Consider the following 17,800-nt stretch of genomic DNA (forward strand, 5'->3'; position numbering starts at 1 on the left):
GTCCGGCAGGAGATTTACCAGCATATTACTGATGGATTTCAGCAAATTGGATCGAAATAAAAGAAATTAGCTGTTTTACTTGAAATCAACTGGAAAAAAGCATACACTTGATTGATTTCCAGAGTTTTTTTAAAAATTAATAATAAGTGTTCTGTTTATAATAGCTGGATCGATTGTTGCTTTAATTCAGAAGCATCTCGGGAACAACGTTGGATCGGCAAATAACTTGGTTGCTTGGAAATTGTGGACATTGTTTACCATCTAAAACAAACATTTTCTGGAATCAATAACAATATTATGTAGTTAAACTTTGATACATACCTATGAAAAGGTGTAACACTTTATGGTGATTTATTTATACACATTTTTAAGCAATTTAATGTTGTAAAAAACTCGGGTTTTAGTTCCCGCGAAAACACACGATGTGCAGATTTTTTTTTTATTTTGACAGATGGTCGGCCGAGGTAGCGAGCGGTCGGAATAATTTGCTGAAATTTCGGAAATTCAGTCGACTTTGCTGAATTTCGGCAAACACAATCGGTTTACTGATTTTTTCAGTAAAGTATGTGTTTGCTGGTTGTGCTTCAGCAAAGCATTTTGCTGAAACCTCCAAACTGTTTTTGGTGTGTATTTAGGCGCTGTACAAAAGTGTAAGTACAGCCGCCAATTGGAATCGCTCACGCAGTGCCCAAGTGGACAAAAGAGCTATAATTTAGGTTAAGTGGTTTAAGAATAAAAAAGTCTATTGTGAACATTTTCAACTACTTTACGATACACTCCTTATGTCACATGAAAGTTTTCAATCTATATTTCTCCGACTCCGTACCTCGAAGGAATAGAAACGCCCGTATAGCGAATTGGGAGTCGTGAGTTCGAGTCTCACCGGAGTACGTGGATTTCTTTTCATAAATCAAATCTCAATTTGTTCATCGAGCACATGTTTCTGTTGTGCACATGGATGTCAAAGCATTTTCAACAGTATATTTCTTAGGAAAAATGCAGAAATCAACGTAATACTTGCTTTTGTATTAGAAGTGGCACTGGCCAAAATAAAAGTACAGCGTTAGTTTTGGCCACATGCTCAATTTGGTTTCTGTTTTGGCCCGTCACGTGTGTTTCGGAGAAAAAAATAATGTTAAGTCTATCATGTTGCGGTCGTGAACAAGCATATTTGTGCACTGCACAGAGAAAAATTTCTACTCAATGACTGAGTTAGCCTTACTCAGAAATCGAAAAATCCTTTGTTTTCTTACCCAGTTTCGGCTAAAAGAGGGACAACCCATTGGCAATGGGTTGTCCCACTTTTAACGGAAACTGAGTAAGAAAACAAAGGATTTTTCGATTTCTGAGTAGGACCAACTCAGCCACTGAGTAGAAATTTTTCTCTGTGTGACGTTTATATAAGCATATCAGAAGCTTGAAATTATCAAAAGTGATGAACTGATTAGAACAAGTAATATGACTGACTTAATCATATTATGCTTACATCAACAATATTCATTGTTGATGGTTTGACAGCTCAAATGTTTTCATAGCAGATTCAAGCATGTTTATGCTTAACTTAACCCTTCAGTCAAACTAATTATTATTGATGATTCATTTAAATAACACAAAAATTGGTCAGATGAGGTTATGTTGCATTTCTAGAATCATCAAATGCTTTAAATTTAGGATAAACATTTCAATAACGGTCGATTTTTTGGGCAACATGATTTAATTGTAATACATTGCGCTACATACACTCTACCTCCTCCTTCTTTCTTCTTCTTCTTCTGTATGGCTAAACGTTTTCTTTGGAATTTGGCCTGTCTCTCTTCAACTTAGAGTTCTTTGAGCTCTTCCACAGTTATTATTTGAAGGGATTTGTTTGCTTGTCGTTGCATGAATTTGTATATTGTGAGGCATGCACAACGATGCACTATACCCAAAAGAAACGAGAATATTTTCCCGACCGGAACGGGAATTGAACCTGCCGTTTCCGAATTGGCGATCCATAGCCTTAACCATTAGGCTAACTGGAGACCCGACAACAATAACTTAATTAACAATAAGATCTACCTAGCAGATCATGTCAATTGAAATAGCTATTGGCTGTATAACGCTATGCCAATCTACCATATCATGCTAGGCAAGTAATGCAATCAGTGGAACTGTGCCGCATCATTTTCAGAATAATCAACACACAATCTGTCATCGTATTTACGTGCGAACATGATCCCTCTACCATTTATTTAAATTCCAATAACACTTCGACATCCCAGCATGAACTTGTGTAGACGTAGAGGACTCGATGATCTGGCGACCAGCGTATACAAGTTCACCAACACATTGAAAATCCTGTTAATACCAAGAAGCTATATCATTGGTTCCTTGTGTAGCTTACCTGGGGGGATACTAATATCCTAATTGGCGATTGCCTGGAACCTCCTCGTATTGTTCCAATTCACGCTCATTTGAAATTTTGTAACTACTATCTTCGTGTCTGTGATGGATTAATTTCATTCTACTATTTTTTTTAAATGCTAATTAAATTTTTGACGTAAAGAAACTAATATTTCAGTTCGCTTCAATTTTAACCTTTCAGGAGGCACGTCATCAAGCAGCTGAAACTGCAACGCGCTCGCGCTATATACGACAAGCGAGGTTTTTTTTTAGAAATGAATGTTTTTTTATCTAGTTCATTTATTTGGGGCTCAATCGCGTATAACGCTTTACGGAGCCGAGGATCTTTCTTTGTACTTAATAGTATACATTATACAGAGTAATAACTTTTTAATGATATCTGTTAGTAAAGGGTGGAAGCCAGGGTACTCGTGGCAGCTCGAGGTTAGAAGGTCACATTTTGAGAGAAGAAATGAATGTTGCTAGATGTAAATTGACAAGAACTTGTCTGATTTAACTAATTATTTTTAACAGCTATAATACAATTTTGCATTCAACTGAAAACATGTTTATACATTTATCATTATACTGAAATATGTATACGTTAAATTTTGCGTACATAAATGTATTTACAAGATGTAAATATAGGTTTTTGTAATTTCTCAACCTGAGTTCACACTCTAATCCATGTACGTACGTACGTACAGTATCGGACAATAAAAATGCACCAATGCCGTTTTCCCATACAAACTAGTCAACTTTTGATTACAATATCTCAGTTACTTCTCAACCGATTGTTTTCATTTTTCTGTGACGAACTACAAAACATTCCAATTTTCAAAAACTATTGAAAAACTTCAGTGATAACTATTGTAACAAAAGTTACAGATAGGTTGAATTTTGACAATAAAAATGCACCAAGACAAAAAATTGTATAGAAAAAAAATGTTGAAGTCAAATCATGTTGGTCTGTATAGCAAACTTATTCGTCATCACATAAGAAACATATTTGCCGAAGACACCATAATGATATGACGTAACTATTTTTTGCTATAACATGTTTTGTCTTGGTGCATTTTTATTGTCAAAATTCAACCTATCTGTAACTTTTGTAACAATAGTTATCGCTGAACTTTTTCAACAGTTTTTGAAAATTGAAATGTTTTGTAGTTCGTCACAGAAAAATGAAAAAAATCGGTTGAGAAGTAACTGAGCTATGGTAATCTAAAGTTGACTAGTTTGTATGGGAAAACGGCTTAGGTGCATTTTTATTGTCCGATACTGTACGTATAGGATTGCCGCGTGTACCCTTTCAGGTCATGATGTTCGGTTGGCACGGCAGGAAGGTAGGTACAAGAGTCATTTGGTAGATATAAATTATAGACAGTCGGTCGGGGTGGTGAATGGTTTAGATTCGCGCACGCCGTGCCGCGATGCTGTGATATATGCCCGTGCAGCAACTAATGGATATGCCGTTTTGTTAGAACGGAGCGTATAAATCATTTGCCACACGAGGACGAGAGTGTATCGAAAACGGCAAGCTGCGCTGGTTGCTCTAGATCCTTTTGGGCGATAGAAGAACTTGAGACACACGCAGATAGCAATCTCGTCGCTTTTGCCATATCTTGCACCATTTCTTGAACCCATCGCATATCGCGCATCGGATCGGATCGCGGGGGATTGGATTGGATGGCGGCATGGTGCGTAAAAAAGCAGATAGCTCAAGACAGCATAAATGTTGTGTTTAAATTTATTTATAATCGCTATTGGTTTTGAGCTCCAAGAGACGGGACCCGTGGCCTCGCGACAGGCCTGTAAAGTGTATGCAGTGCAGCGGTGCTTGCGCTTTCATTGCAGAAAAAGCACATCTGATCGCTATGGGCAAATCGATCGGTTATAGTTCCATCGGTTTTATGCAAATCTGTTGCAACAGCGTCTGGAAGGTGTATGATGCGATGCCAGGCAAAAGAAGAAGTGAAAATATTAATGTCTATACTAGATGCAATATTTCACGCACAATGACTTCATTGAATCAAATGCGCAAAATTAATCATACCGCCGCAGCGGTTTGTCAGGTGTTAAAAAGTCCATTAGGAATAAAGTCAACTTGATTTTTTTATGGGTTTGTAGGCTACTTGAATTCAATGAAAAGAGCCATGATTAAAAATGTATCTACACCGTGTCCAATAAGTTCTCATACAAAATACAAATTTAGGAAATATAATTTTATTTCACATCTGTGTTTCAAATTTTCAAAATGAATGCATGTATTGAAGGGCCACATAATACTGATTAAAAAAGCATTCGGTTATTTTCTATTGGTTTTTCAAGCCTAGCTGTACAATTCCGTTTTTTGAAATCCATTATCTCCGACGCACAAGAAAAATGTTCGAAAAGTTTTACATTGTACGGTAACTAAATAGAGTCCATAAAGTTAAGTTTTTAATTTTCATAACAAGTTTTGTAAGAAATGGACATGTTAAGGCTAAAACATTATAATTTTAGTGATGATATGGTGAGAAACTTGCAAGTAAGCTTAAATTTACCACAATAGGGATACAAGCATGTTGTAGAAGTGGGAATGGTGTGAATTAACAAGATAAAATGCAGTCATGTTTCTTTAACACAAGAAGTCTTATTAAAACAGGTAAATAGGGTAATTCGCCAATTGTTGAACACCACCCAAATGAACAGTTTCTGAAAATTTTATTATAAATCTTACTTTAAGTATTTTTGCCCAACGTTCACGTATGATGTAGATGCGTATACATGTGTATCACGATATTACTTCAATTAAGTTACAAAATCATACATATTTCACGTCAAAAATATTCATTGAAAATTTTGTACCGCTAAAGACACGAAAACTGCACAATTCCTAAAATTAATTTTAAGAAATTGCTGTTACGAAATAAGCTTTGCTGGCAAATCGACCGCAAATATCAAAGTCACACCAAAGTTAGAAGAACTGGAAGGATGTCCTTAACATTTTAACATTGTTTAAAATCACATTTTAATCGTAATTACATTTGAAAAAAAAAATATTTTTCTTATCACACTATCATTATGCATCTAGGATCCAATTGTTGAACACTGACATAACCTACGATATAAGCATGACTGTCAGATTTTTTTTTCACTTTACCTAACCGTGCATTTCATGGGGTTTCAGAGGCGTTCCAGGGATGTCGCCAGGAGTGTTCCAGAGGGTTTCAGGAAGGTTCCAGGGGTTTTCCATGTGTTTCAAGGGCGTTCCAAAGGTGCTCCAGAGGGATTCAGAGTGTTAAGGGGGTCCCAGGAGTATTTTAGGGCGTTCCAGGAGGGTTCAGGAGCGACAACGAATTTTCAAGGGATTGCAGGGTTGTTCCAGAGGTGTTCTAGGGGGTTGAGTGTGTCCCATGGGTTTCCAGGAGTGTTTCAGGGGCTTTCAAAGGCGTTCTTTTCTTTAGTCATTTTCTCTTCTAGTCAAATCTTTTCAGTTATTTTTGCTAGTCTTGTATCAAACGATTTCAGTCCACTAGAGTACACTCACCCTTCAAATGAGAAGCGATTCCTTGTCATTTGAATGAATTGTCACTCAAATAACTAACTAGGCACAAAACTCGCCAGAGTGAAAATTTTTCGAATGTCGGGTTAAAGTCGGGTCAATTTTTTTTTCAAATGTTGGATCACTGTTGAACGCATATCGGATAACTGTTGGGTCTATGTTGGGTTTGGTGGCCAAAATGAAAACAGGTCAATGATAGGTTTATGTCGGGTTATACGTCATCAATTACGAACGAAGCTTGAACCGTTTATTTATTATTTATTATTATTAACATCAACAGAAATCTTATGCCCCAATGATGGCCTCTTATAACTAATACATAACTATATAAACTAAAAACAAAACTGCATTTAAAATACAAGACAAAACAGGAACAAAAGTGCGCAAAAGTCAAACACCGTAACAAAAAAACATATAAAATCACAGTTCGTTATTGTTCGTAAAATATCTGCGGAATATTTGGCGCATCGTTTGGCGGGACAAGTGGAAGTCGAAAAGGTGGCCAACTCTATTGAACGCACGTTCCAATCCAATCAGCGACGTGTGTTGACCGTAATTGGTTCGTCAGAAAGGCAATCTAAGCATCGCGTTGCTCCGAAGGGCCCTAGGACGAACGTTCAAGTCAACCGCTTCCAGAATGGCAGGGCAATCGACTCTTCCCTGCAAAGTGTCGGCAATAAGCATAGCCTTTGCCATATCCCTGCGCGATTGGAGAGTTTGGAGTCGAATCAACTGACATCGATTGTTGTAGCTTGGTAACCTGAGCGGATCACGCCATGGAAGCAGACGGAGCGCATAGCAGATGAAACGATGCTGCACTGATTCGATTCTGTTAGAACCATTCTGATAGTGCGGATACCAAACAGCAGAGCAGTATTCGAGGGTTGAACGGACCAAGGAGCAATACAAGGATTTTAAACAGTAAACGTCGGTGAAGTCCTTGGCGATGCGAAAAATGAATCCTAAGGTCCTAGACGCTTTGTCAACGATATATGTGACATGGTGCTTAAACGTAAGCTTAGTATCCAGGATTACTCCAAGATCTTTCACTTGATCGATGCGTTGGATTGTTGCGTCACGGAGCTTGTAGTTGAACTGAATTGGTTGGCTTATTCGGGAGAACGAGGTCACCGAACATTTACTTGGGTTCACAACCAACCGATTTCATGCGCACCATGTTGCGAAAGAATCGATATCTTCTTGAAGTTTCAAGGCGTCAGAGATGGAACGGATTAAAAGGTCATATCGTCCGCGTATGACAGCCGAGGACATCGCAGCATGCGGTTCACGTCATTAAAATTGAGTAGGAAAATCAGAGGCCCTAGGTGACATCCTTGGGGAATTCCGGATGTTGCCAAGAACTCGGTGGATTGGCAATCGCCTACGATTCAAACCAACGCAGAAGGTTGCCGGTTTAGCCGAGTCTCTCTAATTTAGCAGTGGCGTGGTTAATTTTGTCGAAGGCCGCGGACAAGTCGGTATAGATGACATCTGTCTGCGATTTTTCGGCAAAGCTGTCAGCAATATTAGATGTGAGGCACAGGAGATTAGTAGCGGTGGATCTGCCCGGGATGAATCCGTGTTGCGTTTCGTTCAGGTATTGTTTACAATGAGACAGCAGTGGGTCCATCAAAACTGATTCAAACAGTTTAGAGATCGCGCATCGACACGAAATACCCCGATAGTTGTTGACATTTTGCCGGTCGCCTTTCTTGCTTGAAGCTTGAACCGTTCAACAATTAGCGAGACCCGTCCAACATTAGGATGACCTAGCTTAAGGAAGCGTTCAACATTTGGGTTGCAGACTTCCCATACAAATGTTCTATTTTTCCTTAGAAAATGATATTTGAGAAAATACAAATTCAATGGGATGTATTAAGGAATGAGTAGATCTAGACGTTCACTAGATATTCTTCAACTTAAGTGGAATTATGCACGGAAAAACAAACGAAAACAAAAATGGCAGTACTAACCGTTCAACAATTGGCGAATTACCCTACACATTTTTGTTTAATTTACTTTTTATTATGTACAAAATACAACGGCTTCGTACTTCACCACCAATACTGCATCTCATATTTTTTTCTTTTCTGTTCATAGTTGATATTAACAATTGTAAGGGCAGGAAATTAATTTGTTCCAACTTAAAACCATTACTCGTTAAAATCAGACGAAATACCAATAAAATGGCGTTTGTGTCAGCTGACACATAAGCGATCAGCAGAGAAGAATAAAGAATACTTAGGGGAAGACGGGTTAAGATAGTCACCCTAAGCCAAAAAAAATCATAATTTAAATAAATTATGATGTGTAAAATGCATAGTATAGCAAAAAATAACAAATTTTAGTGAATTCAAAAATTCAGTATCAAATCGTCCCCTTAATGCTAGAACTAGGTAACTGATTTTGCGAAACCGCGAGCAATTTGTTTACATCTGAACGTTCACCACAATAAACAAAAGTTTGTCGATTGAAACTACAAAAACACATAATGATGCTTCATTTAAGACCAACAAAGTGTTTGTTTTGTAGCAGGATAAGTTTTACCAGCCATTTTAGCCTGTACTTTCCAAAACGAGTTACCTAGTTCTAGCATTAATGGGGCGAAATAGTTACCTGCAAAACATGTCGTTACTTATTCTTTCCAAGTAGTTTGGATCTATATCAAGCTGTAAAAAAATATAAATGGTGGGTATTGCAAATTTTTGTACGGTAAAAAATATTTGTATGAAATTTATTACGAAAAATGGTCATTTTCCAAAAATCTTGCCGGGGCGACCTCTAAACACCATTTCTGAAAGTTGCTGTCATACAAAACTTTGTTTCTAACACCCTTAGCTATCATTTGCAGGGTGAGTCCCCAAGCTTTTTGACTATGTGCGACCCTACTAGGATTTCCTTCGTGAACATTTGATGCAATTGATACAAAAGTTTTCCAGATTTTTAAAGAAAATTTTGTTACCGAAAGAAAAATATGACTTATCGTATTTTCTTAATAGTGCTGCCCTACTTCAAAGCGCCATTATTATTGAAATGATCACAATCATCCAGATATTACTCATGTATTTTCATAAACCATGCATAGATATTATATTCGTATAAATTTTTGAACGATTTTATCTCAATGTAGCACAGAGATACATGCAATGCATTGTATGTGCTTAGTATAAAATCATTGGAATAAAGTTCATTATTTTTAATGCAAACGTTAGGTGAAAGTTTATAGAAAACGGCATTTTCATGCTGAATTGCAGGTGGTCCATCTTACTCCTGCGGGCCTTCTTACCCCGTCTTCCCCTAATTCCGAAACATATGCTATATTTGATCAGTATTAGATGGCCTTTCAATAAATAAATTTACTTTTAAAATCCTAATTACAGATGTGAAATTTGATTTTGTATGAGAACTTCTTGGACACGGTGTATATAACAATCCAGATTATTGATTAGTTTATTTAGGCAGTACAGTATTGTTCCGATTTTATCACGACCCTTTTCAAAAATGCTTTTGAATATTCTACAAAATCTATTCACATTTTCGATATTTTGAACGTTGCGAAACGTACCTACCTTCAACATTAGTTTCAAAGAAGAGGGAAAACACTTGCTCTCAAATGTAACAGCAAATGAATGAAAAATGAAGAATCGACGCGCGGTGGCCGTGATATAATCGGAACATTACTGTATTCCGTTAAAATGTTTGTACCGAAAAATGTTCTTCTGAGGTTCAAGCAGGAATTCCATCAGCTTCTTCTTAGCGGCAGTTGTTGATGAAAATTTACTAAACTTTTTTGTATTTTCGTATTTTTACCGCAATTCTTCGTTGGAATTCTTCCGTGATTTTTAACAGAATTTCCTCCCGGATTCAACTAGGCATTACCCCCGAGATTTCTTCTGAAGTTTTACCAAATACTCTATTGTAGATCTCTGCAAGATATTTTTATTTACTGACGTCAACTGTTTTCAATTTTATTCATGCGTGATAGTTGTGTTTGTGTATTTCCTTAAGGAAAAAAAGATCCCCGACAATTTATTATTATTTTGACTATGCCCCATTTCTAGCTTGTGATGTAAACACTTTTCATAATTGTTTGTTGTTCTCCATTACACCATCGTTTTTTTAATAATAAATAAATTATTGGTACAGATACTTAACTTTATTTTTATGTTGGTTTATTTGCAGTTTTATACGCACGGTCAACGATTTCTTGGCTGAGGAAGAGAACAAAGGTAAGTAAAACTGCGTAACAAATCGTTGAATTGTATGATTCTATTGAACAGCGCCGAATGGAATTTTCAAAAGGGTATACTCTGATAAAAGGCTTATCAGGAGGGTCAAATGAAATTTCAAGGAGGAGGAAGTGTCGTCAAACGAGAAATCCTCCACTGGTCCACTGGATGTTTCATGTTATCCGTTGCCTAATGCTAGTATTCATTCAGTCTGTACAACCTCTGATTGAAGATAATAATAATAATAATAATAAAAAAAAAAAACTTTAAAGTCCTCTCAAATCCACCTGGAATCCCCATCAAAACTCCGTCTCTGAAACCCTTCCAAAACCTCCTAAGACCCCCTGAAAAGTAATAAAAACATAAAACATGCCATTTTATGATATCATGACTACGAGTCATGCCTCTGAGTCATAGAACCACAATACAGCGGCATGAAACCATGCAACAAAACATACGGCTGCTAGCTTTGTACTTTAACACAAGCATGTGTTTTGTGCGAAGATAAAATATTCTTGAACTATTTAACTAATTGATTTTTCATAGCAGTACTGTGAAATGAGCGCCCCGTTGTTGTTTTTTGTCTTCCTGAGGAGACTATCATTCTAAAGGAAATAAATAAACGCAATAGATGCGTCAGCGCATTCACGTTTTCTAGGTAGTAAACACTCTGTGATTTCATGTCGATTTTTATGGTGTACATATTTTAGTAACGCAAAAACATATTGCGCGCAAACCCCAAAATTTTATTCCCACCTTTGGGTTTCCGCGCCGAAGACCCAGCGCCAGATTCGGCGACAAAGAAAATTTACAGCAGTCGCAGGACAGTTGGCAATCCTGATATTTGACGGCGGCCGTCCGGTTGTCATGGGAGTGGATTGTTGTCACGCAAATAGATCTTTTCGCTGAAAATGCATGTATTGAGTTATTGTTGACAGATTTTCTGCAGTGTTAGTGTGGAATTCAGCGATTTTCTGTATCGCGTAAGCCTTCGCTGGAAGAAAACGTCATGTTGTTCAGCGAAGCAAGGAAAATTTTCAGTGAAAAAAGCAATAGAATCATCGCCAAATCATGTCGCATTATGCCAGTTCCAAGTTCCGGGTTTTTACCCGTATAGGAAGCCTGTTTGTTAACATCTAATTTCAATGTCTTTCACAGATAAACTCATCGGCGTACACTGTACTCACGGATTGAATCGAACAGGATATTTTGTTTGTGCATACATGATCCTAGTACAGGGTCTGGAGCCCAAATCTGCCATTAGTGGTAAGTTACCTACTATTGTCTATGATCTATCGCAACCGTTTCGCCGAAAAATGATTCGCACAAATGTCTGGGTATTCTCAGCCGTTTCATGCTATGATTATCTTTGCTATGATTATCTCTCTCATTTATTTGCTTCTGTCCACTAGCGTTCAACGATGCTCGAGCGCATAAAATGGAGCGGGCCAACTACCTGAACAGTTTACGAAGCTTATCACCTGCAAGCTACAACCCTGAGCCTCAAACACACAACGATGGACAGGAAGCGATACACGACGCAAATCATTCTCGGGACAGAAGCCGAAGAGCTGCCAGAGGCTTCGATAGTCATCATTCTGATGGCAGGAATGGCGACAACTGGCGGGATCGATCGCGAAACAATGGCAACTGGCGGGATCGATCGCGGGAAGCTAGCAATTGGCGGGATCGACCACGAGAGAATCGTAATGGGTTCCTTCTTGAAGGTGGTACTGGTGGCAACTGGAGGGACGGAGACTATCGTGACAATGGGCGCTACAACAGAGATGACCGGCAGCGTAATCGTTCGCGTGAGAACCACAGAAGTTACGGCCGTTATGATAATCACCATCGGGATGTTTGGAGAAGTAATGGCGGCGAAGGGCGCTCATCTGGTTATGTCCCGAGGAACGGGGAACCTCATCACAACAGATACAAATGGTCTCGTAAGGCCAACGATGAGACGATAAACGGTGCAAGTAACAACAGTACTCAAAATAGTACCTGATGTTGTTATTTTAATGTATTGGTTTAAGTGAATAAACAGTGAACTTCTGTTACAGTATGAGTTCGTTATTTTTTATTCAATTTAGAAATAGAAATTTGTATTTCAGATGAACTTTTATTATAAAAATGACATGGACTTCAAAGGTAAGTAGTGTAAAATATTTGTTCAAGCATCAATGAGTCTCTATATTCATTGATTATGAAAAACTTACGAAAACAGGCGAGAAGTGCCAAGTGCGCAAGGATACATACATATATTAATTTGCAAAAACATCAAATTCACACAATAAAACATAGACTACAATTTTACGTCATAATACCGTATTACTCCGCTAATATGACACTGACTGTTGTCGAATAACCGGGGTAAACTTTTAATTCAACAAACTGGTCACCCTAAACCACCTTGCTCATTGAAATTCGGCAACTCTATTTTTGTTTTTGTTTTGATTTCCGGATTTGTTATGAAACATAATTTCAACAGATATTGCGGTGGTGCGAATAAAAAGCTCGTTCTTTCTCGATTGTTGCCATCCTCATTTCAATCCGGTTGGTCTCCAGGTGGTTTGGGCGTCGAATAGCACCAAAACAGAACTTCCGGAATTAGCGGCTGCAAGAGGAACTGCTGCGGGTGCGAGTATAAGTGCAATATTAAACTTTTTTGCATTTACAGTGTACATCGCTGTGACATTTCAATACTTTTTAATTCGACATGTGTCGAATAAGCGAGGTACGAATTAAAAAGTGTCGAATTAAAACGTGTCGAACCAGCGGGGTAAGACGGTACTCTATATGCGGCTGTCATTCTTCATCCTCGGTCACTCCCGATACTGCTCTGCAAATCACGTTCGTTCCACCGTCGTGCAACAATAATGACAATGTCACAACCTGCATTTGTTGCGACAATCCACCAATGCGACATAGTTTGTCCCAACTTGAACATAATAGGAAAAACATCGTTTAGAGATTTTTAAGCCTTGCATTGTGGTTTTCGTGCCGTAACTTCTAGTCGATAAACACTGCAACGCTGTTGCAGATTTCATCTGAAAATTCTCTTCTCTGTAACGGGGAGTTTTTTTCTTTCTGAAAACGGTTTCCATGGTATATTTCACAGTTTACATTGTTGTCAGTTGCAAGACTTCTTAGAAGAATCTTTTCCGTTTTGCCTATTGCTGGCTTTCTGTTGCAACGGTTTCACGGCTAGACATGTGGACGATGGTTAGTTCTCTCAGCAGCTGATGCAGTTCGTGGTTCATTCGACTTCTCCAAGTCCCATCTTCCAACTGCACTTCGCCGTTGACGATTCGCAGCACCTTCCGTTAGAAAACTCCAAGGATGCGTTGGTCCTCTGCACGTAGAGTTCATGCTTCGTGTCCATAGAGGACTACCGATCTAATCAGCGTTTTGTAGATAGTTAACTTCGTGTGTTCGAACGTAGAGTTCTGCGGAGTCCAAAGTAAGCTCGATTTCCTGCCATAATGCGTCTCTGAATTTCTCTGATGGTGTAGTTGTCGGCGGTCACCAGTGAGCCCAAGTACACGAATTCTTGAACCGCCTCGAAATCGATAGAATTTCGAGGTTGCGGGTGCGGGGGCTCCCTGGAGCCCTTTACCATCATATACCTTGTCTTCGACACATTAATGACTAATCCGATTCGCCTGGCATCATTCTTCAATCGTGTGTACGTTTCCGCCATCGTCTCAAATTTGCGAGCTATAATATCAATATCATCAGCGAAACCTAGCAGCTGAACGGATTTCGTGAAAATCGTTCCACTCGTGTTTATCCTCGCTCCCCTTATTATTAATCTAAAGTCCTAAGCAATGTTAAACAACAAGCACGAAAGACCATCACCTTGCCGTAACCCTCTGCGAGATTTGAAGGGACTCGAGATTGTCCCTGATACTCGAGCTACGCACATCACTCGATCCACCGTCGCGTTGCCTTGATCGATCGTATCAGTTTACTCGGGAATCAGTATTCGTACATAATCTGCCATAGCTGTTCTCGATCGATTGTATTATACGCCGATTTAAAATCGATGAACAAGTGATGGGGCAGTGCACGCTGTATTCGCTGCATTTTTGCAACATCTGGCAGATGGCGAACATCTGGTCCGTTGTAGTGCGTTCATCCATGAATCCAACCTGATATTGCCCCACGAACTCTCTTGCAATCGGTGATAGACGGCGGCATAAAATTTGAGAGAGTATTTTGTAGGCAGCGCTCAGTAGTGTGATGGCGCGGTAGTTCCCGCAATCCAACTTGTCGCCCTTTTTGTAGATGGAACACACGATACCTTCCATCCCTTCCTCCGGTAATACTTCCTCCTCCCAAATCTTGGTAATGACCCAGTGTAGTGCTCTCACCAGTGCTTCTCCACCGTATTTTAGAAGCTCGCTTGGTAGTTGATCTGCTCCAGCGGCTTTGTTGTTTTTCAACCGGCCAACCTCCTCCTCAATCTCTTGAAGGTCAGGGGCCGGAAGTCTTTCGTCCTGTGCACGTACTCCTAGATCTGTTACCACGCCACCTTCGGTACTTGCAACGTCGCCATTGAGGTGCTCATCGTAATGCTGCCGCCACCTCTCGACCACCTCACGCTCGCTCGTGAGAATATTCCCGTGATTTTCTCGGCACATGTCGGCTTGTGGCACAAAGCCTCTGCGCGAGCGGTTCAGCTTCTCGTAGAACTTTCGTGTTTCCTTAGCGCGGTACAGCTCTTCCATCGCTTTGCGATCTCGTTCTTCCTGCTGGCGCTTCTTCATCCGGAAAACTGAGTTCTGCCTGTTCCGCGCCTGTTTGTAACGTGCCTCATTCGCTCTCGTACGGTGTTGCAGCATTCTCGCCCATGCTGCATTCTTCTCGTTTTTCAACTGTTCACATTCGCCGTCGTACCAGTCGTTTCTGTGATTCGGAGTCGCGAAACCTAGTGCTGTAGCCGAGGTACTACCTATGGCGGATCGGATGTCCCTCCAGCCATCTTCAAGTGTAGCTGCGCCAAGCTGCTCTTCCGTTGGTAGGGCCACTACTAACTGCTGCGCGTAGTCTTGAGCCACTTCTACGTTACGAAGTTGCTCGATGTTGAGCCGCGGCGTTCGACTTCGACGCGTGGTGATAACTGTCGAAAGTTTTGAGCGCATGCATATAGCGACCAAGTAGTGATCCGAATCTATATTCGCACTGCGGTATGTGCGGACGTTGGTTATATCTGAGAAGAATTTACCGTCGATTAGAACGTGGTCGATTTGGTTTTCTGTTTGATGGTCGGGTGATCTCCAGGTGGCTTTGTGGATATCTTTGCGGGGGAAGAAGGTGCTTCGGACTACCATACCACGGGAGGCTGCAAAGTTTACGCATCGCTGGCCGTTATCATTCGATACGGCGTGCAGGCTGTTTCGCCCGATTACCGGTCTGTACATTTCCTCCCTTCCTACCTGCGCGTTCATGTCGCCGACAACGATTTTCACGTCACGCGGCGAGCAACCATCGTATGTTTGCTCTAACTGCGCGTAGAACGCTTCTTTCTCGTCATCGGGTCTCCCTTCGTGTGGGCAGCGGACGTTGATGATGCTGTAGTTGAAGAAACGGCCCTTAACTCTCAACATGCACATCCTTGCGTTGATCGGCTGCCACCCGATCACACGTTGTCGCATCTTGCCCAACACTATAAATCCTGTTCCCAGTTCATTGGTGGTGCCACAGCTTTGGTAGAAGGTAGCCGCTCGATGCCCGCTTTTCCACACTTTCTGTCCAGTCCAACAAAGTTCCTGCAACGCCACGATGTCGAAGTTGCGGGGATGTAGTTTCGCCGAAAAATGATTCGCACAAATGTCTGGGTATTCTCAGCCGTTTCATGCTATGATTATCTTTGCTATGATTATCTCTCTCATTTATTTGCTTCTGTCCACTAGCGTTCAACGATGCTCGAGCGCATAAAATGGAGCGGGCCAACTACCTGAACAGTTTACGAAGCTTATCACCTGCAAGCTACAACCCTGAGCCTCAAACACACAACGATGGACAGGAAGCGATACACGACGCAAATCATTCTCGGGACAGAAGCCGAAGAGCTGCCAGAGGCTTCGATAGTCATCATTCTGATGGCAGGAATGGCGACAACTGGCGGGATCGATCGCGAAACAATGGCAACTGGCGGGATCGATCGCGGGAAGCTAGCAATTGGCGGGATCGACCACGAGAGAATCGTAATGGGTTCCTTCTTGAAGGTGGTACTGGTGGCAACTGGAGGGACGGAGACTATCGTGACAATGGGCGCTACAACAGAGATGACCGGCAGCGTAATCGTTCGCGTGAGAACCACAGAAGTTACGGCCGTTATGATAATCACCATCGGGATGTTTGGAGAAGTAATGGCGGCGAAGGGCGCTCATCTGGTTATGTCCCGAGGAACGGGGAACCTCATCACAACAGATACAAATGGTCTCGTAAGGCCAACGATGAGACGATAAACGGTGCAAGTAACAACAGTACTCAAAATAGTACCTGATGTTGTTATTTTAATGTATTGGTTTAAGTGAATAAACAGTGAACTTCTGTTACAGTATGAGTTCGTTATTTTTTATTCAATTTAGAAATAGAAATTTGTATTTCAGATGAACTTTTATTATAAAAATGACATGGACTTCAAAGGTAAGTAGTGTAAAATATTTGTTCAAGCATCAATGAGTCTCTATATTCATTGATTATGAAAAACTTACGAAAACAGGCGAGAAGTGCCAAGTGCGCAAGGATACATACATATATTAATTTGCAAAAACATCAAATTCACACAATAAAACATAGACTACAATTTTACGTCATAATACCGTATTACTCCGCTAATATGACACTGACTGTTGTCGAATAACCGGGGTAAACTTTTAATTCAACAAACTGGTCACCCTAAACCACCTTGCTCATTGAAATTCGGCAACTCTATTTTTGTTTTTGTTTTGATTTCCGGATTTGTTATGAAACATAATTTCAACAGATATTGCGGTGGTGCGAATAAAAAGCTCGTTCTTTCTCGATTGTTGCCATCCTCATTTCAATCCGGTTGGTCTCCAGGTGGTTTGGGCGTCGAATAGCACCAAAACAGAACTTCCGGAATTAGCGGCTGCAAGAGGAACTGCTGCGGGTGCGAGTATAAGTGCAATATTAAACTTTTTTGCATTTACAGTGTACATCGCTGTGACATTTCAATACTTTTTAATTCGACATGTGTCGAATAAGCGAGGTACGAATTAAAAAGTGTCGAATTAAAACGTGTCGAACCAGCGGGGTAAGACGGTACTCTATATGCGGCTGTCATTCTTCATCCTCGGTCACTCCCGATACTGCTCTGCAAATCACGTTCGTTCCACCGTCGTGCAACAATAATGACAATGTCACAACCTGCATTTGTTGCGACAATCCACCAATGCGACATAGTTTGTCCCAACTTGAACATAATAGGAAAAACATCGTTTAGAGATTTTTAAGCCTTGCATTGTGGTTTTCGTGCCGTAACTTCTAGTCGATAAACACTGCAACGCTGTTGCAGATTTCATCTGAAAATTCTCTTCTCTGTAACGGGGAGTTTTTTTCTTTCTGAAAACGGTTTCCATGGTATATTTCACAGTTTACATTGTTGTCA

The 17,800-nt window shown here is 40.2% G+C and overlaps 2 protein-coding genes across 2 annotated transcripts in view; both read left to right on the forward strand.

The window, feature by feature from the left end:
- The window catches only part of LOC109411968 (RNA/RNP complex-1-interacting phosphatase), a 77,254-nt gene extending 65,031 nt beyond the window's left edge, over positions 1-12,223 (forward strand). Inside the window, exons 5-7 of the mRNA XM_019685633.3 lie at positions 10,112-10,158; positions 11,317-11,424; positions 11,571-12,223. Coding sequence (XP_019541178.3) covers positions 10,112-10,158; positions 11,317-11,424; positions 11,571-12,166 — 751 coding nt within the window. The 3' untranslated portion in view covers positions 12,167-12,223. The remainder of the gene's footprint in view (positions 1-10,111; positions 10,159-11,316; positions 11,425-11,570) is intronic.
- Positions 12,224-16,051: 3,828 nt separating this feature from the next.
- LOC134291359 (uncharacterized protein DDB_G0284459-like) lies at positions 16,052-16,729 on the forward strand (the record flags this gene model as incomplete). Its single annotated transcript, XM_062859000.1, has 1 exon — positions 16,052-16,729. A coding segment is annotated over one exon (621 nt), but the record flags the coding sequence as incomplete, so codon positions are not given.
- Between the last annotated feature and the right edge of the window lie 1,071 nt (positions 16,730-17,800).

Source organism: Aedes albopictus, chromosome 3 (assembly GCF_035046485.1).
Source record: "Aedes albopictus strain Foshan chromosome 3, AalbF5, whole genome shotgun sequence".
Lineage (NCBI taxonomy): Eukaryota > Metazoa > Arthropoda > Insecta > Diptera > Culicidae > Aedes > Aedes albopictus.